This window comes from Phyllostomus discolor, chromosome 1, assembly GCF_004126475.2.
Source record: "Phyllostomus discolor isolate MPI-MPIP mPhyDis1 chromosome 1, mPhyDis1.pri.v3, whole genome shotgun sequence".
Taxonomy (NCBI): Eukaryota; Metazoa; Chordata; class Mammalia; order Chiroptera; family Phyllostomidae; genus Phyllostomus; species Phyllostomus discolor.
Genome location: NC_040903.2, coordinates 201,946,255 through 201,970,091, shown reverse-complemented (window position 1 = coordinate 201,970,091; position 23,837 = coordinate 201,946,255). Strand labels below are relative to the sequence as shown.

Sequence of the window (23,837 nt, the reverse complement as noted above, 5' to 3'; positions counted from 1 at the left end):
ACTAAGGGATCTGTGCCCAGACTAAGCTCTTGAGAGAGGCAGTGAGCTGCTTTGGAATTTATTAGACTCCAGAAAAGATTCTAGCCATCCCTCGTTCCCGTACCTCAGTTCCCCACACCTGCAGTAGCCCTGAACAGCAGCCCTCACGTGTTCGCCTTTTCCTTTCAGACAATTCGTCCTCACTCCAGGAAGATGAAGAGGTAGACATGGAGGCCGTCAGCTGGCAGGCCAGCAGTCCAGTCATGAACGGACACCCTGCCGCCCCAGTGACCTCTGCTCGTTTCCCCAGCTGGGTCACTTTTGATGACAATGAAGTCAGCTGCCCTTTGCCACCCATCACCTCTCCCCTGAAGCTGAACACACCGCCTATTGCATCTGTGATCCCAGATGTTCCTTATAACGCAACCGGCTCGTTTAAGAAGCGGGAACGTCCCAAGAGCACTTTGATGAACTTCTCCAAGGTTCAGAAGCTGGATGTTTCCTCCTTAAACCATCCTCCTTCCATAGTGGAGGCTCCGCCTTGGAGGGCAACCAATCCTTTCCTGAATGAGACTCTCCAGAATGTACAGCCCTCCCCTATCAACCCTTTCAGCGCTTTCTTTGAGGAGCAGGAGAGGCGCTCCCAAAACAATTCCACTTCTAGCACCACGGGCAAAAGCCAGAGAGACTCCCTCATTGTCATCTACCAGGACGCCATCAGTTTTGATGGCTCAAGCAAACACCAGTCACACTCCGATGCTCTTGAAAAACTCAAACAACTCCAAATTGATGACCCTGATCACTTACGCAATGCGACACTGCCTGATGATGACCCAGTAGCCTGGCTTGAACTAGAGGACTACCCGCCTGGTTTAGCAGTCTCCCAGCCCAGGGATGGGTGGCCAATGATGCTAAGGATCCCTGAGAAGAAGAACATCATGTCCTCCAGGCACTGGGGACCCATCTACATCAAACTGACAGACAGAGGTTACCTGCAGCTGTATTATGAGCAGGGCCTAGAGAAGCCATTCCGCGAGTTCAAGCTGGAGAGCTGCCATGAGATTTCAGAACCTCGGCTCCAAAACTACGACGAGAATGGCAGGATCCACAGCTTGCACATAGACCGCGTCACCTACAAGGAGAAGAAGAAATACCAGCCCAAACCCGCCGTGGCCCACACAGCGGAGAGGGAACAAGTGATTAAGCTGGGCACCACTAATTACGATGACTTCCTGAGCTTCATCCGTGCCGTTCAGGACTGTCTCATGGATCTGCCCGTGTTGTCAATGGACTTGAGCACAGTTGGCTTGAACTACGTCGAAGAGGAGATTACAGTGGATGTCAGAGATGAATTCTCTGGCCTTGTGAGCAAAGGAGACAGCCAGATTCTCCAGCACCATGTCTTGACACGGATCCACATTCTGAGTTTCCTCTCTGGGCTTGCAGAGTGTCGCCTAGGCCTCAATGACATCCTCGTCAAAGGGAACGAGATAGTTTCCCGGCAAGACATCATGCCGACCACCACCACCAAGTGGATCAAGCTCCACAAGTGCCGTTTTCACGGGTGTGTGGATGAGGACGTCTTCAACAGCTCGCGGGTTATTCTGTTCAACCCTCTGGATGCGTGCCGCTTCGAGCTAATGCGGTTCAGGACGGTGTTTGCTGAGAAGACCTTGCCTTTCACGCTCAGGACGGCCGCCAGCATCAACGGGGCCGAGGTGGAGGTGCAGAGCTGGCTGAGGATGTCCGCCGGCTTCTCCTCGAACTGTGACCCTCTCACTCAGGTTCCCTGCGAGAATGTGATGGTCCGTTACCCTGTGCCCAGTGAGTGGGTGAAAAACTTTCGCAGGGAAAGTGTCCTGGGGGAAAAGTCTTTGAAAGCCAAAGTGAACCGGGGGGCCAGTTTTGGCTCAACTAGTGCATCTGGCTCTGAGCCTGTCATGAGAGTAACTCTGGGAACTGCCAAGTATGAACACGCCTTCAACTCCATCGTGTGGAGGATAAACCGACTGCCCGACAAAAACTCCGGTAGGTAGAGGTTTCTCGTCCGTGAAACTCACCGCACCAGCAGGGTCCAAGTTCCACATCCTATTCCCTATGATAAAGTGCTGAGTTCTGATGTGTGACGGGAGTGGTGATGGGGAGGGGGTGTGGAACAAGAAAGGCAGAAATATTTGAGCAAAGTAAATAACAAACACAGATGGCCCAGTTTACTCCATCATTTCACCTCCTTAATGATCACACGTCTTCCTTAAAACTGTGCATTATTCTCAGCTGAGCTGCTTGCTAAGCAGCTTTCCAGGGCCGCTTATGAATTTATATTCCTTTCTGACTCATTAAAATATTACCTATGGTGCTGGAAGCTATCCATTTCTAGATCCTAGAAAGCTTCTGGGTTCTGAAGAGATATTCTTCTAACTATACCCTGGTGTAGGTAAAAAGGCTGGGTTATTATGGCATGTAATCATATGTACACTTACAGGTGAGGGGTATATTTATAATTTCAGCCACCCCATGAAAGGCCTATCGGACATCTCAAAGTCAGAGTTAGGATTTGGGAATAGAGAGGAGGAGAAATGGCCTCTGATCAGACTGAAGGTCCAGCCCAGATAAGCAGGTCCAAAAAGGTGAAATTCTACCAGACAAAAAGGAAAGGAAGGAATGTTTGATTTAAACAAAGAAACAAAGGATACCAGCCCCAGCCGGCCTGCTCACAGCTATGGGGGTGGCTTTGCGTTTGTGTGAGCCCAGAAGACGATGGCTTTCCTCGTGGCTCCGGAGAGGTTTCATGCAACAGCAAAACTAGGGACCAGCTCTAGCAGCTTGTTTTTTAGAGTATGACCCGGTGACCCCAGCAGCAGGCAGCCCGTGGTCCCGTGCTCTTTTAAACCACTTCTCTTCTTGTTTGTAATAAACTTTGCTCATCTGTTAACAGAAGTGAATATCCTAGCCAAGCAAAAAGAATACAGTTTGGGAAAACTCTTGACTGGAATGTCTTTCTCTCATGCAGATATTCTTTCCATTCTTACCATTAAATGCTAACCGTGTGTTTGAAGTCTTCATTTCCTGTCCTGCGTGGAGCGGTTGTGTTACCATACCCTGCACATAATCTGATGCGATGGCAAGAGGCAGTAGGAGCTGGCCCGCTCCCCAGGGGCTCCGGGCTGCGGACACACGCCAGGGCACCCTGTGTCAGACACTGGGTGTAGCAGTGCAGACTGGAGAGACAATTGGACCTCTGTGTCTTGGGCTGGATTTGCCACCCTCTACTTCTAAACTGACAGGATTTTTAAAACAAAGTCTTTCTCTCTGTGCTTGCAAATTCATTCCCCCGGAAAGATCCCTGTATTCTCCTGGCGATAGCACTGTGATTTCTACCTCAGCCACAGGGCCCATCTGAATTGATGGGGGAAAAGAGAAAGTCTGAATTATTTGGCACAGAGGCCTTGGGACCAGACCAAAGTGACAGGGAGACAATTACTGTTCAACGTGTTGGACACTGGACATGGGAGAAACAAGGCTTCAGGTTTATGTTTATCGGAGTTTTTAGCTCTTAAGTGTACTAGGGATGGATTCAGATAACTTGAATTTGGAACTGTTGGGTTTTTCAAGGTGAAAAACAAGGCGTACTCAAACCTCTTCATTTTAGATATGAGAAAATTAAGCACCAGGAGGTGAGATGACTCATCTGAAGTTACAAAGCCACACCCAGGGGTCTTCTTGCAGTACCACAGCAGCCTTGTAGTAAATGCCACCAAATAGACACAAACTTGACATAATTTCCCCTGTAGGAACAGAGATTTGCGGTTTTCCCAATGTGTACGCACACGTCTCATTTGTTTCCAATTTCTTCCTCTCAAGTATTTGAAAGTATCACCCAAGGGAGTTTTGGTTAGGAGCAGCAAAGACTGACTGGCTACTACAAGGGAAGAAAAGTTGTAGGAAGGGTATGGGTAGCTCAGAGGATTGAAGGAAGGATAGCTCTTGATTGAAGGAGCTATGGTCTCCTCAGGTTGTAGCCATCAGGACAAATCACAAGCCACTTTCTGCCCTTGTGCCATTTGGCTCAAGAGTCAAGGAGGACAGTGCATTTATACTTTCACTGAGATGACATAACAGTGCTGGGGAAGATTATTTCCCAAAGGGGGGTGGGGTAGGGAGATTGTTATCAGAAGAAAGAGGAATGAATGCAGGACAGGGGAAAACTAGGTCTTCAGCAAACACTTCCCTAACGCTTCCCGTGGGGTTGCATTCAGTAGGCTCAAGGCCAAGTAAATGCAGCTTACATATTACATATGTATTTCCAGATGACTGAGACCTTATCTGCGAAAGATTTTTGAAGTACAGAAAAGCATAAAGATATTTGGGGGTAGGCTGGAATGGGAGTAGGGGGGAGAAAACTGTACTTGAACAATGATTAAAATAAAAAAAAAAGGGGGGGGGAGATAGTTGGGACTGTTTCTCACTTAAATTTCCTGCCCTCACTGCCCCCAACCCCCAATTACTGCTTTTGCTGTCATGGTTATACAGATTTAAAAGTGAAACCTCCCAAAAGGGCTACTTATAATACTTCTGGCCAATGGTTTATTTCTGTATCAGTTTAGGAAGTTGATAGTACCCTTTTCTGGAAACTTGAGATGTATAGGATCAGAATTCCAGGGAGACTATAGGTTTTTACCATTGCTGCACTCACTGTATCCAGCCCCAGGCCTCCCCATCTGGTGCCAAGAAACCAGAAAATTGATGATAATCTATTAGTAATTGTCCCCTGCCCCCCCTCCCCTTTTTGGAGCTCTTCTCTCTTGATCTTCAGGTAGTCTTGGGAAGGTGTCTTTCCTACATTATTTTTCATAACCCTCACACCTGCATCGACAGTGAAGGAGGCCTGAATCTCTGCACGCCTCCTCCCACCCACAGCGGCCCTGCATCCCTAACCCCTGGAAGGCAGAGCAGTCGGAGCGCGGGCAGCAAGCATGGTCCAGTAGGTCAGCAGCCCTGGCTCTGCTGGCACCCCAAGCCTGTAGTCTCAGCAGGTGTGTCCCAACCCCAGCCATCAAGACTAAGAAACTGCCATTGGATTCCAACATGGCTCTGCCAGCAGGGTCCCTGCCCTCCCCTGTGCAGCCCCTACCTCTCTGCACACTCCCAGCCCGACCCCCAATCCTAGAAGGTGTCGGAACAAAGCACCAGTCCTCCTGCTTTCCCAGATCCTCTGCCAGGAAACAAAACATTCTGTCCTGCAGAGGTAGCTTTCTTTGCTGGAATCCCAGTTCTTATTAGACCAGGTGAAGAGAAAACAATCCCAATATGGTATCCTCCTTTTATGGAAAGTAGAAATCTGAATTTTAATGTTAAATTTCCTCAAATTCATCAAGGGATATGACATAATGCATGGGCTCATTAGCTCATTACCATAAATTAAACTATACTAGCATTCAAAATTGCACTTCCTGTTTGTCCACACATCCATTAGTTGATGCCGGGAATCAAGAAAGAGTAGTTGCTTTCAGAGAGTCTGCTGTGAGTACCCTTTGGTGGGGTGATAGAAGAGGGTCAGTTTTCTTTTGTTTTTTAGTGTATTTATTTATTTATTGAGACAGGGAAGGGAGAGAGAAAGAGATGGAGAGAAACATCAATGTGTGGTTGCCTCTTATGCACCCCCTACTGAGGACCTGGCCCACAACCCAGGCATGTGCCCTGACTGGGAATCAAACCAGGAACCCTTTGGTTCTCAGGCCAGCACTCAATCCACTGAGCCACACCAGCCAGGGCAGAAGAGGGTCAGTTTTGTGGAAAGTAATGATTTATCAATATTCCAAATGTGTAAATAAAGGTTATTAGATAAAACTATTCTTCAAGCTGCTATTTAATTAAATTAAGAAACTCCTCTATATACTATGTAGTGATTTAAATATATAGCAGTATATTGAGAGAAATTTAGGAGATAATTTACAGTCAGTCAGATCTGAGTTTTATTCCCAGTACTACAATTTAATGACTCTGTGACCTCAGGCAATTACTTAAACCTCTCAGAGAAATTTCATTTTCCTCATCTATAAAGTTGGGTTATTAATACCTAACTCATTAAGAATGAAATTAGATAATGCTCTAAAGTGTTTGGCACAGTCTCTGGCCTGTAATAAATGCTTAATATATGATAGCTATGTATTTATGGTACATAATTTTTTTAATTGAATGGACTCATTTTTATTATAGTTTTGACTATTATATGTACCTTAAATTCCTTTCCTAAAACCAGTCTAAAGTTTTCTATTAATTACTTTAAGTTTTACTCTTCAGAAATAACCACTGAAAAAACTCACATTTGTGAAACAGAGCAAAACAAGTACTTCACTCTGTAATGTTTTCCTTGGAGAGAGGGTGTGTATGGCCTCACTCTCTGAAATTAAAAACTCCTGCCCAGACCAATAAAGGAAATTGGAATTGTTTGTTTGGGAAAACTCAGATAACTAAGGGCTGTTTCAGTTACGTAATGAAATCAAAGCCATGTACCGTTGTTTATCCACAGTGAGTGGCTGTGTGGGGGTTCTTACAGCGGACTTTCCCTGCAGACCGTGTCACCCTGCAAACCTGGTCTTGAGCTTTGGGAACCAAGAGGCTACAACTCAGACTCAGACAAAGCGGTTAAAACAACGTGGAGTCAGACTGCTGGGTTCAGTGCTCAGCTCTGCCACTTGCTAGTAGAATGTAACAAACACTATGACCTCCAGGGATCGTTACAAAGAGAATCTGCGGAAAGCATTTAGCGCAGAGTGATCAACAAATGCATCCTACTACATCTGAGGAATGACGATGACAACAGAGCTTCAAGAGTGACAATCACAGGAATAAGCTCCAAGTCTTTCCCCTCAAACATCTAGCGATAATTCTCAGCTGAAAATCAAACCTGCAGTGTGCCAGTCAAGCGCAGTAGAAGGAGTGGTAGATTTACAGAATTAAAGAACAGGAAAGGACTGCTCTTGACATTGGCCAGCCCACCCTCTGCTACCCGCCCCTCCCCGCCTAACTCTCCCACTTCACAGAGGAGGAACCGAGGCCTGGAGAGAGGACGGGACTCGGGTGCGGGATCTCTGCCACTCCGCAGGAGAGCTGGCAGGCAAACGCAGGGATCCCGGCTCCTAGCCCGCGTGCTCTCCAGTGTGCACTGTGCTTCCCTGCTAGAAAGTGCTGTGAGGGCTTTATCATTGACGTGTGCCATTCAGCCCCCCAAACATGCCAAAAACGTTTTTGTTTCTTTTTTTAAATATGAAATGCTATGAAGAAAATTCATTTACCTTTCAAGGGTCAGCGGTGATTTTGCTCCAGGTGGCTGTCACTGACGTTTTATTGGGTGTTAAAGGCCGATCCCTTTTATTTCTTCCTGCCAATCTACAGTTCCCAACTCTCAGTATTTGTGCTGTGTTCTCATACCACTCCCACCTGAGCAGGCAGAATGACCTCTGGTTCCCAAGCCACGGTTCTATTGCTAGGAGACCAGGCTGCTGTAATTCCATAGTGTTGTGTCAAAGGGTCTGAGGCACACGCAGTGGTATTTCTGCAGAGCCGCATCCTCTGCTCAGCGCGGGCCCTCTGGAAGACTTCCAGGCCTCCTTTGTTTCTGCAACGGCTCTTTTTCCCGAAGAACCTGATCTGTACATTCTTTGTCTTTGTTTCATAGCTTCTGGTCACCCACACTGTTTCTTCTGCCACCTTGAGCTTGGCTCTGACCAGGAAGTGCCTTCCAGATTTGCCAATCACGTGAATGTTGAGTTCAGCATGCCCACAACCTCTGCCTCCAAAGCTGCTGTCAGATCCATCTCTGTGGAAGACAAGACGGACGTCAGGAAGTGGGTCAATTACTCCGCACACTACAGCTACAAGGTAGCCTGGGGGGGCATCCGGCTAATGTCCCTAAGTCCGTTTGTTCACCCCTGTAGTCACCCCCGTCTCCTCCCTTTTCGTAGTGCCTGCCCGGGGTGCAAAGGGTTCTCTTACCACCTTGGAGGCAGTTCGCCAGGCTGCATAGCCATGGATGAGTCTGCTCTGATTTAAATGAATAATGTCTCTAGTAGGCAAGAGAAAGGTTGGGAAAAAATTAAGAAGCTGATGAGAGCGGAGAATACAGTGTCTTTCAGCCATCATAAACGGCAATGTACAAAAGAGGAATGGGGTGAAGGGATTGTTATTACGCATTCATAAGATGATTTGTGTTGCAGAGGAGTGAATTTGGAAGTCGAAGGGACTGTCAGGAAAGTGCTAACCCCAAGCTTAGATTTCAGCTACAGGAGTTGAGGAAGTGGGTGTGAGTCAAGTTAGGACATACACAACCTGGTCACTGGGCTGTAACAGAACAAATCCCCAGAGCCAAACCAGCTTCTAGAATAGTAACAGGATCAGGGCTGTGGAGGGAGGGAACCCTGTTAGACTGTTCTGACACGAAGACTGATTTTGTCCTGAGGAGTGAGAGATTCAATAAGAGGACATCAGTGACGGAAAATGGGAAGTGATTGAAGAAGGATTTTACAAAGCGGTTTAATAATTTTCTATTCATAATAATATCCTTAGGTTTATATGGTGGTTTATTATTATTTTTTAATAGCTTCCCTAGTTGTGTGATCTACCAAAAAGAACAAATACTCCACCTTGTGGCCAAAAAGAAAACACCCCAGTACTTTCCTCAGATTTGATCCTAGTCCAGCTATTTCAGCCTTTTCTTTCTTCTTTTTAAAGATTTTACTTATTCATTTTTGGAGAAAGCAAAGGAGAGAACCATCAATGCCTCTCATGCACCCCCAGCTGGGGACCTGGCCCGCAACCCAGGCGTGTGCCCTGACTGGGAATCGAATGAGTGACCCTTTAATTTGCAGGCCGGTGCTCAGTCCTCTGAGCCACACCAGCCAGGGCTACTTCAGCCTTTTTATCTCGTGGCCCACATAATTACTAAAATTCTGTAGCACACCAAAAAATATAGTATACATTTTTCTGATCTGATAAAAAAATAGGTATAATTTTGATTCATTCATACCGGACAGCTGTTGATGTGTTGGCTGTTGTCATTTTTTTTATTTGACAGTCTAAGGGAAAAGAGGTCAGTGCCCCTGACTAAATAGTCACGTAGTGCATGTTTTAAAAATTCCCACCCTAGCACACTGGTTGAAAATTGCTGCTCTAGTCAACTGTTCTGTCTTGAATTTTTTCCCCTCATCATAAATATCCCAACTGGTGTTGAGGGGAGCAGCTTCACTTAGGACTCTCCCTAGCCTTGAAGGATTCCTTGCCTGACTTATAAAAGGCTTCAGTTGAGGCAGGTCACTTTCAAGGCAAGACTAATTTCTAATTCCTTAATAACTGCAGCTACCGTATTTTGCAGATAATATGAGTAGAACTGTAAACACTGCAATACTTAACTTGGAAACTTTTTAAAGAGATAAAGTAATGGGAAGAGCAAACAGCCCATTGCCAAGGCGTCATTCATTTCTAGACCGGTGTGGTTGCCTGCGAGCCTACATCGTCGGGATACAGTAGTGGAAAGGGGCAGCCCCTGCCCTACGGAGCCCGTGGGAGGTGCAGCGGAGCTGGGCTAGTGTACTGCAACGCAAGGCACAGTGGGGATATGCACAGGGGAGCACCTCGCTCCACCTAAAGAGTCAAGAATAGCTTCACGGAACAGATGACCTTTGAGTGACTGTGGAAGGCAAAGAACAGGAATTTTCCAGATGGACTCTGAGGGAGAGGGAATTCCAGACCAAGCAAAGAGCGTGTACAAAAAGAGAATTGTCACAAGCACAGGGCCAGTAGCTCCAGTATGGCTGAAACCCAGTACACACAAAATTACAGGGAAATCTCAAAGAACCTAAACTTAGTTGAGGTATCCTCCCTTGGTGTGTTTATTTCTTGGGATGTTTTTCTCCTCTTTCTGATATTTCTCTCCACCTTCTATTCTTGGCAGGTGGAGATGGAGCAAAAAAAGAGTCTGAAGCCGGACTTTGAAGGAGAGGAAATGGAAAATCCCAAGGAGTGTGGGGTCCAGTGATGAAGCCCTCCCCAGGGGCCCTGACCTTAGAGTCACGATAGGATATCATCCTGAATAGCTGAAGTTCAAGTCAGTACCTACTATGACCACTCCATGTTGGGAACAGTGCATTGGACCTTCCTGTTTGTAGTTGCCTGCATTGTAACAGGAAACCCCGAGGTGGTTGCTTCGGAGGCTCCGATAGTGCCTGCAGCACCTGGTTCCCCTGACTTTTGGAGCTGGTTACTTAAGCCTCCTCCTCCTCTCTCTCACAGCGCGCTCGGGTGTGGTTTGTTGAGACTGTGAGAGTCAGGAAAAGAGCCTCCCACACTGGTGTTGGCATGACTTCCTTCTGGTGTTCTTCTGTCACTCACATGGGTTTCTGGAAAGTACAGTCTTGAGAAGTTAATTAAGAACCCATCTCTGCCACTCCCCCTAGAAACGGTTCAGCAAAGGGACAAAGCGAATAAATTTCCACGTTAGGTTTCCTAGTCCTTTCATGGGTGTCTCCTCCGGTCTCTCAATACTAGCACTATGCAATAGCAGTTTTTGAAACGCTTCCCTCCTGGTTCCAGACTTTTGGACTGAAACACTTTTTCCACCTCCCTAAGGTTTCAGTCACAGGGTTCGCCACCCTGAGTCACAATGGACAATGGAAAAAAGGGCACGATGAGATGCTTTTTCAGTCTGTGATTAGTCCCACGTTCTGTAAAGGGAAAGCAAAACGGACCTCACGTTTCTTCATGCTGGGGAAAAGAGACATTAATTGTAACATCACGTTCAGTTGAGGAGACAGCTGAATTCTCAGTGAATTCCCAAATCCACCCTGAAGAATATAGGCCATTTCTGATTTCTGAAACAAATGGATATACATATATATATTACCTCAGGCATTTGGGAGCACCTTTTATATCGCATAGCCAGTAGACAGTGCATGTCCCTATAACTCAGACTTTACAGGAAATGTATGCTGAAAAGATTGTTCAAAAGCTGTTTCAAAATTAAGTTTGTATGAGCTTTTCCCAGAAATTCAGAGTTTGATAATCATAGTATTGTAATAGATCTAAAAGGCAGAAGATTCTAGGGGTACAGATGGTGGAAAAGCCATATTTTTTTTCAGTGTTGGGAACCATTAAATCCTGACTCTAAGAGTCTGGGACACTTAATTTTCTTTACTTTCATTCATTCCTGCTCACATTCTATACCTCTGCTTCTTATTTGTATGTTGGTATTTTCTTACCAGATAAGAAACTACATCAGCCATCCCAAGGGGATACCTGCCCAACAACGTAAAGGCAGCCTCTATCTGCCTTTCTGTGTCTCCATGCAGAATAGAATAGGGGGACAGAGAGCACACTTACCAGATTTGCAGATGACCCAGAAATAGACGTATATCCAGTCTGTTGACCAGCAGATTCAGGATTAATTTATTCAGTGAATAGTCAGAATATTGAATTCTGACTATGTACTGACACTAGGATATGGAAATCACTATAATTTATTGAAATACCTGAGCATAAGACTGAAACTAAAAATATGAAACTGCATAGGCATTAATGAGAAACTACATTTGGAGTTTTCGTAAATGAAACCCTCTATGTACAGCTTGGTATATGTGGCTGTATGTGTTTGTTGACGGGAAGGGTATTGGAAAGCCCTGGTTTCATAGCGGTGCATGTAGAAATGTTTTCTTTGGGAAATAATTCAATTTTGAATCAGGACTATATTGTGGCTATTCACAAAGCTATTTCATCCAACCTGTGTTCACAGAAGTCCAGGGAGCAGCAGTGGTAAGCCCACCTCTGGATGGAGGGGTGGGTTCAGTTCTGGGTACCATACTTGAAGAGAGACCTTAATAAATAGATTGTGTCCAGAGGCAGGTGGCCGGAGTTGTGAAGGGTCAGATTATATAAGAAACAGGGGAATAGTTCCCCTGGAGAGCAGAAGGTATAGCAGGAAAGGAGGAAATGATGTAATAGCTGTATTGAGATTTCCGTTGAGCTAGAAAAAGGGAGAGAACTTAGATTTATACTGTGTAGCTTCAAAGGGCAAAAATAGGAACAAAGGGGAACTTTACACATGACAGATATCTGCTCTACTAGAAGAAAAAGTTTTTGAATAAGAGTTGTTTTAAAGAGGAATGGACTCCAGTAGTAAAATTTCCTGTTGGTGCAGATGCCCAGACAAAGGTTAAGGTAACGATCTGGCGCAGATGCTACGAAAGGGACTCTTTACATTGGCTCTGAGCTGGGTGACTGCCAAGATCCCTTCTACATATAGGGTTAGGCTCAGTAGGCATAGGGCTCTCTAACTCTAGCTGTTTTTCTTTGATGAGGGGCCTGTCATCTTCTTTGATATATAGTGGGGTCCCCCAGAGAGCTTCGTCAAGTGAGGCTCCAAGGCGTTTCCCTTCCCCTCTTGTACTAAAGGCACATGAGATTCCTCATAGGAACATCAGGATGAGTTGAAGAACTGGCAAGGTGAAGGCCATTCCAGCCCCTTCCTCACCCAGGGTTAGCATCCCACACACCGTCTCAAGATCCCTGCCGCACCTGTGAGCTCACAGGTGTATTGCTTGAGGGACCTTTAATCCTCACTCGGTTAGTTTTCATTGCCTTCGTGCTTTCAGCTAGCCTTTCTTAAAAAATAAAACAAATGCAGGGAGAATCCCTTCTATGCTGTCTTTACCTTCAGCAAGCAAATTACTATTAATTTGGAAAAACCTACCACCTTGATTTCTTCAAATTTGTTTTCCCTCTCCTGTTTTGGGGAACTGATTATAGTATTATATTTCCCATTTAGGGGCATGGGAAATACAATACTATATATTTCCAGACCTAGTATTTCGCTAACAGCCTCCACAGAAAACACAGTTGCAAATTACCTTTTTGATGTTCAGGTTCTAAGTTTGTCACCAGATTTTGTGGGTGTGGTCCCAAATAATTCTGTGTTAATAATGTGAAAATATTAAAAGTGAATTCATTTTACCAATACATAGTATTACTACTAGAACAGAAATTACATGTCACATATCAAGAGCTGTGTTTGGTGTTTTTTTTTTTTTTTTTTTTTTAGTCTAGTGGCTTGCCTTCTGACTTTATAGTAAGAGGAGGAGAAAAGTACTCATTGTGATGTGTCAAACAAGAGAACATGAGGTAATCTGTGGGTGGGCAATAAAGCCCTGTGCCACTCTCGTAAACAAGGTACTAGTTATTCCTTATCAACACTTTGCCTCTCACTTATATTAAATTTTATCTGGAGAGTTATAATTTTTAGCTGGTTGCCCCCCTCTCTACGTTCCTGCATCATTGATGGGTTCATAACCCTTGAGAACATTTTTAATGTGAAATATTTCTTATTTGAAATAAGTATAATTTCTATTTAATTCAATGAGTAGGTGACGGTGGGATTTATTTCCCTAGAAATTCACAGTCCTAAGAAATGTGATCCATGAAGGCAAGGAATGTATCTTAATTGTTGTTTCTAGGACTTAGTACAGAGCTTGGAATGTAATAGGTTTCAGCCACTTCGAAGCCTTGCTGATAAGACAAACATATATGAATGAAATAAAGGGAAATTATTAGGTATTCTATAAATGTTTGCTGAATGAATACTTACCCCAAGACTCTACTTAACTCTTACTTATCATCAAATACTTATGTTAAAGCAAGCATGCATGCTTTATTTCCTGGAAGTCTTAAAAAATAATTTTTCTTCCCTTTTATTCCTGCCTCTGTTGTCAACTAATGATAACCATCAGCCCTTACGCACTTAATGTGCAGCTGAATTTACACTATAATGTACTTTATTCGCATAGAAGAAAACAGATACACTGTGCCCAAAGATAAGTAACACAGATGCAGCCCATAGTCAAGATGATTGATTCAGTTTTGTTCCTGTAAGTCAGACAGACCTGTGAGTCTGAGCCCTCCCCATCTGAATGGTCAGCAAGAGAAGAAAGCATTTGATACAGAACATAGCCAGGCTTGGTGCACTAGGTCTGTTTTCCCCAACATCAACCACTGACCAAGGTTACTGTGTATTTCTTTTGTCACCATGCTAAGAGAGAGGTCTGAGACAGTAAGGGCAAAACTCATGAAATGAAGTCATGATTTCAGAGCTGCTTTAAGTCTTGTAATAAGTTGAGTGGTAGGAAAGCAGAGAAGGATCTGAATATTAAGTTGACTTGAGTAGGAAGACCTGCCACCCAGTCCACTTTTAGAAATCCTCTCCATTGGGAATGGTAACTTAGTTCTTCCACAAACAATGATGGTAAGTTAATTCTAGCATATCTAGGGTTTAGTGCATGTTAAGGATGCAGTTTAACAGGAAATTCAAACAAAATTCACCAAAAAAAATCCACAAAAAAAATCCTCTAGGAAATAAATCATCTCTAACACTTCACTGCCAAAGCCCATCCAAACCGTGACAGCTCCCTGTAAAACCAGCCGTGGCCTTCTCACCAAGTTCTAAAGGGGTTTCCTAAACATTGCCAAGGTCTCCGTGCCAGTTCCCTACACATCACCATTTCTTCACCGTTTCTTCATTATGCTCTTTGGAAATGAATCTTGCTTTGGACATTCTGACTCATATGTATGTCTTTCAGGAATTAAAAGTGAACGAGATGTATAAGGCAGTCATAAACACAGAAAATAAATGTTTGTATCAGTGATGTTTTCCCATGTGTTAACTAAAGCAGGGATACGGAATTTTTACCTTTCTTCTGGTGTGCCTTAGCAAGCCTGATGGAGATCCTTGTCCCTTGTTTTTGTTTTGAGAATTGAAAAACAAAACCATGTCTGAACTTGCAATTCCAGGCCTGTAGAAACTATCCATGGTCATAGATAGGTTCAGTGATGCCTGAAGAGAGACAGAGAACAATTGTATGTAATGAAAAGATAGAGAGGAACAGACTAAAAAAAATAGAATTTCAATATGAAAAAGCATCCATATTAAATATGAATGAGAATACAGAAAGACAAGACAGCACTGGCCATTGAACCTCAAAATACCTGAACTAGAGGCTGCCCCTTCAAGGCGAGGAGCTCTAGGAAAAATAACATTGCATAACAGGGGTAGGTAAACGATAGAATTAATTCAGCTCAACAAGTATTTATCAAGTGTCTCCTCTGGTCAAGGTGCTGTGCTGGCAGCCAACTTCCCAAAAGGGAGCCAAGGTCAAGCTTAAGGACACTGAGGACTACTGGTGGGAACCCACTGGTGGGATTAAAATTGGGGTTTCTGTGTGTCTTTAAGGGACACAGTCATGGAGACAATCGCCATGTACAGTGACTTGCGATTTTCCTAGTTGGGCTTCCGTAACCTCAACTAAAACAGTGAGGAAACCAGACTAGTTGTTCCCTCGGGTCCTTTCCAGTTTTACGGACTATTTTACACAAAACCCTTTGGTGCCATTGTCAGTGATACTTCGTGCCAACGGAACTCTTCGTATAGTCTTGAGAGCCTAGAAATTTAATATTTGAAGATTGGGAAAATCAGCTGGCCCATCTTTCTCCTGGTCATGTCTCTACCCTTTACCACTGTCCAGACAACAGAAACACAGACAACCCTGCAATCCTCTATTTTGTAGCTGCCTTCAAAAAATAGCTGACTACGGAGGATCCGAAGGACGGTGAATTCCAGCTGGAACGCTGCTCTGCAAGTCCCACGGGGTCAGCCAGCAGCACGGAAGTAGTGTGAGTGTGAAGGAGGGCAGGGAGCGCTCCAAAACCAGTATTGGATTTGGGCATTACTCAAAGCAGAAGTAGGTCTAAGCCTCCAGCATACTGAGATACATTAAGATGATCGATGATTTATATAGTATGTCCTTTCATACAGAAGACTGTGGAAATTGGGGGAGGAAAAATAAATCACTCAGTAAACATCCTGGGACTGGTGTCATATAGTTATGGCAAAAGGAGATGAGAGAAAGGGATGGTCCTCCCTCTCTACCCTGCCTCTGAGTAACAAAAATGTTGTTTTACGAAATGTCAAGCACGTACACACTACAAAATAGCATCTCTTTTGCGGTATGTGTTAGTATGATTTTAGTTTCTTGTGCTTAGAGTTGGTCAAACATAATGGCTCCATTTGAACTGGACAGAGCAAGAAAGCCCCACGTCCTCTGCCTCAGAGCAGACTCCATGCTCATCATGGACACCGCCTGACCACACTGTGACAGGAGCCTTCGGAACTGTGGATTCCAGGACCAGCGACCTCACGTGGTTCTGAGAAAGCCATGTGCAGATCCTGACAGCAACCCGTTCGACCAAAGTGTCTGAGGGTTTTAAAGTATGGGGGTGGCAAAAGGGGAGGTGATGAACTCCCCTGACCCTAAGCTGACATTCGCTTAACCTTTGTGTCCAACCGCCAACAGAGCCTGGAGAAAATTTTACTGTGTTCAAGGAGTTAAACAGTGTTTTGTCCCAGGAGTGATAAAAGAGCACCCCTACTCAACCCCTATTTGTGATGTCCATAGCGAGTTTCAGCGTGCTAACGTGGATGGACCCAGTGTCCAATGAATAATTTGGCTGATCCAAGGTTTGTATTTTCCTTCATTCATCATCCATCCTCATTCAGTGAAACTTTTTGTACTTTTGTGATTAATTTTATGTAAAACTGGTTTACTTAAAAAAAAAAAATATGTGCCTCTAATAAAGTCTACACACTGGCTAACTCTGTGGAGGTGGGGTTTTGTTTTTAATTGTTCTGCTGATTATCATCTGTAATACTCTTTTTTTGAACTATGAAAATGAGCTATTAATAAAATTTTTTAAGCAAAATCTGTCACTGTGTACAAGATTTGATGAGGTTAGGCATAATGAAAAATGTTTATTAAAGAGAAGAACCCTGACCCAATTAATATGGTTAGTGACCATGAGCTGCCAAGTTAGCAAGTGGCCTGTTTAATTATCCTAGTTAAGTTTATCACATATATTATTTAGTTAGTTCAAGATATTTAGCTCTTGCTGATGTGGCTCAGTGGATTGAGTGCTGGCCTGAGAATTGAAAGGTCGCCGGTTTGATCTCCAGTCAGGGCATAGCTGGGTTGCGGGCCAGGTCCACAGCTGGGGGTGTGCAAGAGGCAACCATCACACATCAATGTTTCTTTTCTTTTCTTTTCTTTTCTTTTCTTTTCTTTTCTTTTCTTTTCTTTTCTTTTCTTTTCTTCCTCCCTTCCCCTCTCTCTAAAGATAAATAAAATCTTAAAGAGACATTTACTGCATTCCTATTTCACGCCCAATTCTGTGAGAAAACAAATTAAAATAATACAGTCCTTAAGGTGTTCTTGGTGGTAAATAAATATACATAGAGTGAGTGAGAAATACAGAAGAGCACATAATCAAACAACATTTGCAATATGTTAACAGCATATTATCAGCACTGAATAAATAACTCCAGTTAATTGGTGAATCCAAGTCACTGATGTCAACAGAAACTCTGATGGGAAATAAAGCAATGGGGACTAGAATACTTGGGAAGGGTTCACAGGAGAGATGGCTTTTCCGTGAGACCTGAAGGTGGGAGTAAAACGTAGCTCCATGGCAAGAAGAAGGGAGTTTAGAGTTGGGAAGAGGCAGGTGTAAAAGCAACATGTTAGATTAGCTCAAGATGAGTAAATGCCCTGAAGCCATTATAGAATCTTGCCAATAAAGCAAGGGTGTCAAACTAATTTTCAACAGGGGCCACATCGGCCTCATGGTTGCTTTCAAAGGGCCAAATGTAAGGTGAGGACTTTATAAATGTAACTACTCCTTAACAGTTAAGTGAGAGCTTGGCGCTGCCACCGGATAAAACAAGGTGCAGGGCCGGACTCAGACTGTAGGCCTTGTGTTTGCCACCTGTGCAATAAAGCATTATTCTAGAAAGACTAATCTGGCTACAATGTGCTGGGTGTTCTGGACTAGAAGGATGAGGGGCAAGGAAGTAATTAAAAGGGTTTTGGTTTTGGTTTTGTAAGCAGACAAGAAAGAAACGGACTATGTTTTTAGTTCAAATAGACCATGGACACCTTATTGCAAAATATAATACATCTTGCCCTGGCTCGGTTGGAGCATCATCCCGTACACCAAAAGGCTGTAGGTCTGGTTCCCAGTCAGGGCACATACCCAGATTGCATGTTTGACCCCCCCAACGGGGTGTGCGCAGGAGTCATATGTCTCTCTCTCTCTCTCTCCCCCTCTCCCTCTGATTTCCCCTTCCCCTCTCACAAATGAGAATAAGATGCACCTTAAAAAAATACAATATATCTTATGGCAAAATACAGTTACCTACCAGGGGACAATCCAGACCAGTTCAGTGTCTCCCTTGCCACGGAGAGAACTCTGTCCTGAACAGAACACACAATTGTATAGCCTAATCAGTATAAAATTAGGTGATATTATTAACTGATACCAGGCACATGAAAGGGTTCATAGCCAAATAAGAGCATAAAACTTTTTAAAGTTGGGAATTCTGAAGAATATTCTACTTTTCCCGACTATTCTTCCAAAGTCCTCTTGAACAAATTTTGAAACCTAATTGTCTGGGTCCCACACTGTTACGAGGTGATAGCCTTTTAAAGTCCTCCTTTCCTTTCATAGCCAAGTGGAATAATTTACTCAAGTAACTGCTGGGAGCCAAGCTTGTTCGGTAGTGTTCCTCAGGACTTGGGGGCGGGGAGTTGAGAATGAGGAGGGAAGATGAGAATTTAAATGTCCTCATTGTCATTCTAAGTTCCTCCCAGTTTCTCCCTGAGTACCTCCAGCTAACTCTTTATTTGTCCCTGCTGGGCAGCTTTCTGTTTCCCTAAAACAGAGTAATACGGGCTAGCATTTATGCTGTACTTCTACTTCGGCCAACCACTTATTCCATGTATTTTAGATCTGTCATTTCATGGAGGCAGCCTTCTTTCCCCACTCTGCAAGACACTAAGCATTCAAGGCTAGTGGTACAACTGATGTTTACCTAGGATGAGTAAGCAATGGTGAGCATTTAGAGCACAAAACAGCAAAGGACTTAAAACTGAATGTCAGACATCCTTGCTCCTAAAGCCCATCCCCCACAGAGGGAATCTTCGTTAAGCATCTTCCTCCCTTGGCACTACCCTGAGTAATGGAGCCAACTCCTCAGCTCCCCGAAGTACTGTCTATCTGAGTGCCAAGGGAAAACGGAAAACTTTTCTTCAAGTCCCATGTTAAATGGAGATTAAGTTCTAAAATTACCCATAAAGTACACAAGCCATCAGTCTTCTGTAATAAAAGTTGCTCTCTGACCCTCCCTTAGTTTTCCAATTTCTTCAGTGAGGGCACTGACAGAGTCATCACCTCTCAAAACCCCAGCCACCCGAACGATGTGTTCCAGTTCGTGGTCAATGCAAGGAAGTCATTGAAACGAGTCACACCATTATTCCTTGAAATTACCGACATGAACTGACTGTTTCAGGTGTGACGGTATCCTTCATCTGCCTCGCAGACCCACTGAGTGGGATGGTAGATTAAACAACTCAGAAGATTAACAAGCCTTCACTACACTTCACTGTGTTACAGGACAGGGGCCTGGCCTTGAGTGGGTCTGCCTAGCACCAGCTGTGGTGTGGGGTTCTTGACTCCATGTAGGAAAGACTTCACAGCATGAGTCCAGGTGACACTAAGGATCCATTTACTAAAGCTGGGGACCGTGAAACAAGAAAGAGTTTAGCATAGAAGAAGCAACAGGAGAGCTTAAGTCGGGCTGCCGTAGCTCACTGGGAAGTCAGAGAAAAGGGGGCTTTAAGGGCAGTTTCAGGGGCTCTGCCTGGGACCAGCGGCCAGCTGCCCGTTGCCTTAGAGTTTAGGAGATGTGTGTCTGAAGAAAGGAGTGGGAGAAGGAGAAGGGAATGGCGTAGGCCGTTCCCCAGAGGGAGAGCGTGTGCTGGGTCCTTTGTCTTGAGGCTTTTATCTCTCTTGCAGGAATCTTAGGGGAGTCTCAGGGGAGGGTTTCAGCAGAGTATTCATCAGCCTTCGAGGCGCATGGTGGGGGTTGGGGAGGAGATTCTTTGGTCTACTATTCTGTTTTACTTTATCTTTGGTCTGTCTGGCTTTTACTGGAGTTTTTATTATTTGTTCCCCTGACTTCATCTGACCTTGGGTTTTGCTGGCACAAATAGCATTACTTGGGTCTCCGTTCTCTACTTCCCAGACCAGGAATATTTAAGCTATGTATTCTTTGGTTAGGGAGGAGAGGTCTATTTGCTCTAGTGTCCTTGGTTAGGGGGAGAGATAAGTTCCTGTGATTTACCACCTGGCTGTAAGTTGCTTAAACCGTTTGACCTTGTTTAATTTTCTTATTCTCAGTTTCCCCTTTCCACTTGAGCGGGAATTTTCCTAGCTCCTCACTGTCCTGTCTCAACTCTATTACTCGAAGCCAATTTTAGTTCTACTGCACTGCATCCTGTCAGAGACCCTAACCCTATCGTTCCAAACCAAAACGAAGTCTATCTTATATCGTCAAGAAGAACTTACATAAAATCACAGTTTTTCTTTAGAGGTCTCAGAAGTTACAGATAATGTTTTAAGATGGAGTTGAAGTCAAAGCAACTGTCCTTTTTCTCCCCCAATGCAGGCTGGGCCAGAAGAAGGCAACAGGATAAAGTCTGTTCTCCACCTGTCAAGAGCAAACCCCAGGGCTTATGGTTTTTTTTTCCTTCTCTCATCTCCATCTTCCTCTTTTCTCTTCTCTTCTCTTCTCTTCTTTCCCCTAACTGGCATAAAGTCCTGAGAGCCAAGACTGATCTGGGGCAGGAGTGGAAAAAGGGACATATCTCAGAGACTGAGCCATTTCCAATTACTTCTTCCCATGTTGGACTCTGAACAAACGCTATTGCATAACTCGCCTGCTGCTTGTAACTCTTGTGAGCCGCCCTTTAGTGTTTTACATTTATTAGACTTATCCTCATAAAAAGCAATAGGTGACTAAGAGAGTTGGCTTTCCCAATGTGTGGCAAAAATGCACCAAAAGCAACATGAATCAGCAAGCACAAATCAACATGCAGTTGAATGTGACTGAAATTCACTTGGTATTTTAGTAAAACTTTTTTGTAATCCCTTGATGTCAATTTCCCTGCCTACCTCTGAGCCTTCTGAAGACTGGAAAATCTCTCCATTTTTTTCCCTCTTTGCAACTTAGAAGTTATTGCTGCCTGGAATGCTTCAAGAACGTTTAATTCTGACTCGCCAGACAGTACAAAATCTACCCTCTTTTATTCTCTTAATATGCATCTAATATGGGAATGACAACTGTAGTGAAAAAAAGAGCCTTGGTTCAAGGGGGTAGGATATAAGCACTTGGTGACCAGACTATATGGTGGGGCGAAGGAAAAAGAATCAACAATTCAGAAATACTGAACCTGGTCGTATTTATGCTGCAAACCTGCAAGTGGCCTATCAGAAATCCAATTTAAAAAATATATAAAACTAGTGTCCCAGGTTCGATTCCCAGCCAGGGTATATGCCTGGGTTGCAGGCCATGACCCCCAGCAACCGCACATTGATGTTTCTCTCTCTCTCTATCTCCCTCCCTTCCCCTCTAAAAATAAACAAATAAAATCTTAAAAAAAAATAAAATCTTAAAATATATATATATATATATAAAACTTAGCCCTGGCTGGCGTAGCTCAGTGGATTGAGGGCGGGCTGCGAACTAAGTGTCGCAGGTTCAATTCCCAGTCAGGGCACATGCCTGGGTTGCAGGCCACGGCCCACAGCAACTGCACATTGATGTTTCTCTCTCTCTCTCTCTCTTTCTCCCTCCCTTCCCTCTCTAAAAATAAATAAATAAAATCTTAAAATATATATATATATAAAACATGCTGTTTCTTTTGCTACAAAAGTACCAAGTAACAAGCTTACAATACCACTTCATACTCCTGAGATTTTTAAATTATGAATTCAAAGAGCACTCAAGACATCAGTTTGAGGCTTAGTTTGGGGAAAAACTAACAACAAAGTCCATGTGATTTGTCAAGAAAACAGATAAAGGAAATAAAACTGCATAACCAAAGAAAAAGTAAGAGCAAAACATCATGACACCCTGCAGAGGTGAACACTCTTCTGTGTGAATGGATAGGCCTGGTTTCAACTCGAAGCCTGTGACCCCCTTTTCACAAAACTTTCAGTGGTGGGTTTCCTACTCCCAGTTAGGCGATGATTCCTTTTTGGGGAATGTTTCCTTTGATAAGGCAGGAGCTGGGACTTTGAAGCCAATGTGCTCCTTATCTCTGAAACCCAGAACTAAGTTCTCTGTGCTCTGAGACATTCTCTCCGTAAACCACTGCACACTTCAATAATGGCAAAGCTGATTCACCTTCCCAACCCCGTGCTGTCTCTGGAATCCCACCTTGGGGGACAGAGAACTAAATATAGTAGTAGTGATTGTACCCCAAATGCTAGATCTTGGCAATAATATTTTATTTATTTTTTAATTAAAAATTTTTAATTAAAAAAAACCTCACCCAAGGATATGTTCATTGATTTTAGAGAGAGAAGAAGGAGGTGGGGGGCAGAGAGAAATGTCAACGCAAGAAAGAAATATCTATGGGTCGCCTCCCATTCACACCCTGACCTAGAATCAAACCTACAACCCAGGCATGTTCCCCCAACCAAGGATCGAACTGGTAGCCTTTTGATGTACAGGACAACCGAACCACATGGCCAGGGCTTGGCAGTAATACATTCAAGTACCTGTTTCTGATTAGAAGTGTTTTTAATGTTCCCGGGGAGAAGTGGAGATAGTACCTCCCAAAGCTGGCCTGCTTGAATGATAAACATCATCATTATAGCAATTTTTTGACCCTCCTGCCTAGTCTCACCTCTTAACACATGTTATTTCTACTAACTGAACATGAGACACAAAGTACATAGTTGCCACTACAAAACCTCCTATCAAATAATTTCTGGTGCTTAGCATTTATTTATTCTATAAATCCCTTTGCTAGCTCAATGTGTTTCCCTCTGCATTACCCAACAGTAACATTAACGGTAGCATGTTGCTCAGTGATTTTTATGATTTATTCATTTAATCCTCACAACAACTCTATCAAGTAGGTATTGTTGGGGCTAAAAAAGAATAACACTTTTCCTCCTTTTAAACTCTTCTAGTAATCAAATTAACAGAGGCGGATTAACAGGAGAAAATCGAGTTTTTAATACATGCATATGGCTAATTCACATAAGCATGAAATTCCAAAGACAGTGAGGCAACACTGGGTACGTAATACATTTTGGACAAAGGAGAAAGGTGGGCGGGAGCCAGCGCTTAGATTTCAGAAGAGAATAGGTGATTTACAAATAGTTGAGGAAGAATGGAACACCAGGCAGGCAGGCTCTTGCCAGCCAGCTCAGAAACAGTGGGCCATGGTGGGGGGGGGGGGGGGGGAGGGGCGGGTCCCTAGCTGACAGCCCCTGCCTGGAGCCCTCTATTTACCATGCTTAAACCAAATTAGGCAAAGACAAACATCCTAAAATTTCCTTCCTGAAGCAGGTTTTTCCATCTTAATCCCTTGGGCAGGGAAAAAGAGTGGGTGGGAGGGTGGGAGTAGGGGGAGGGGAAGAGTTTCCTTCTGAGTCCTATTTCTTAATAAACAGCTTACAATCAATATCCCAAAAGGGCAGCTCCAGGGTGGCAAAACTTTGGTTCCCTTCATATTATTACTGTCTTCATTTTACAGGTAAGAAAACCAAACACAAAGTCCATTAAATGGTCCATGGAAATTTCATAAAGCCGATAGGTGGCGGAACAAGTCTAACGCCCAAGTCTGAGCTCTTGTTTGTGCTACTCTGCCACCTACAGGAAGGTCGTGGGTGGGTCGACTCAGTTGCAGGTGACAGCA

The 23,837-nt window shown here is 44.0% G+C and overlaps 1 protein-coding gene across 2 annotated transcripts in view; it reads left to right on the top strand.

Moving 5' to 3' along the window:
* STON2 (stonin 2) overlaps positions 1-16,773 on the top strand; it is a 124,802-nt gene extending 108,029 nt beyond the window's left edge. For both annotated transcript variants that reach the window (XM_028507679.2, XM_036012838.1), the window contains 3 exons: positions 169-2,007; positions 7,658-7,860; positions 9,929-16,773. In XM_028507679.2, coding sequence (XP_028363480.1) covers positions 169-2,007; positions 7,658-7,860; positions 9,929-10,012 — 2,126 coding nt within the window. In that variant the 3' untranslated portion in view covers positions 10,013-16,773. The remainder of the gene's footprint in view (positions 1-168; positions 2,008-7,657; positions 7,861-9,928) is intronic.
* The last annotated feature ends 7,064 nt before the right edge of the window (positions 16,774-23,837 follow it).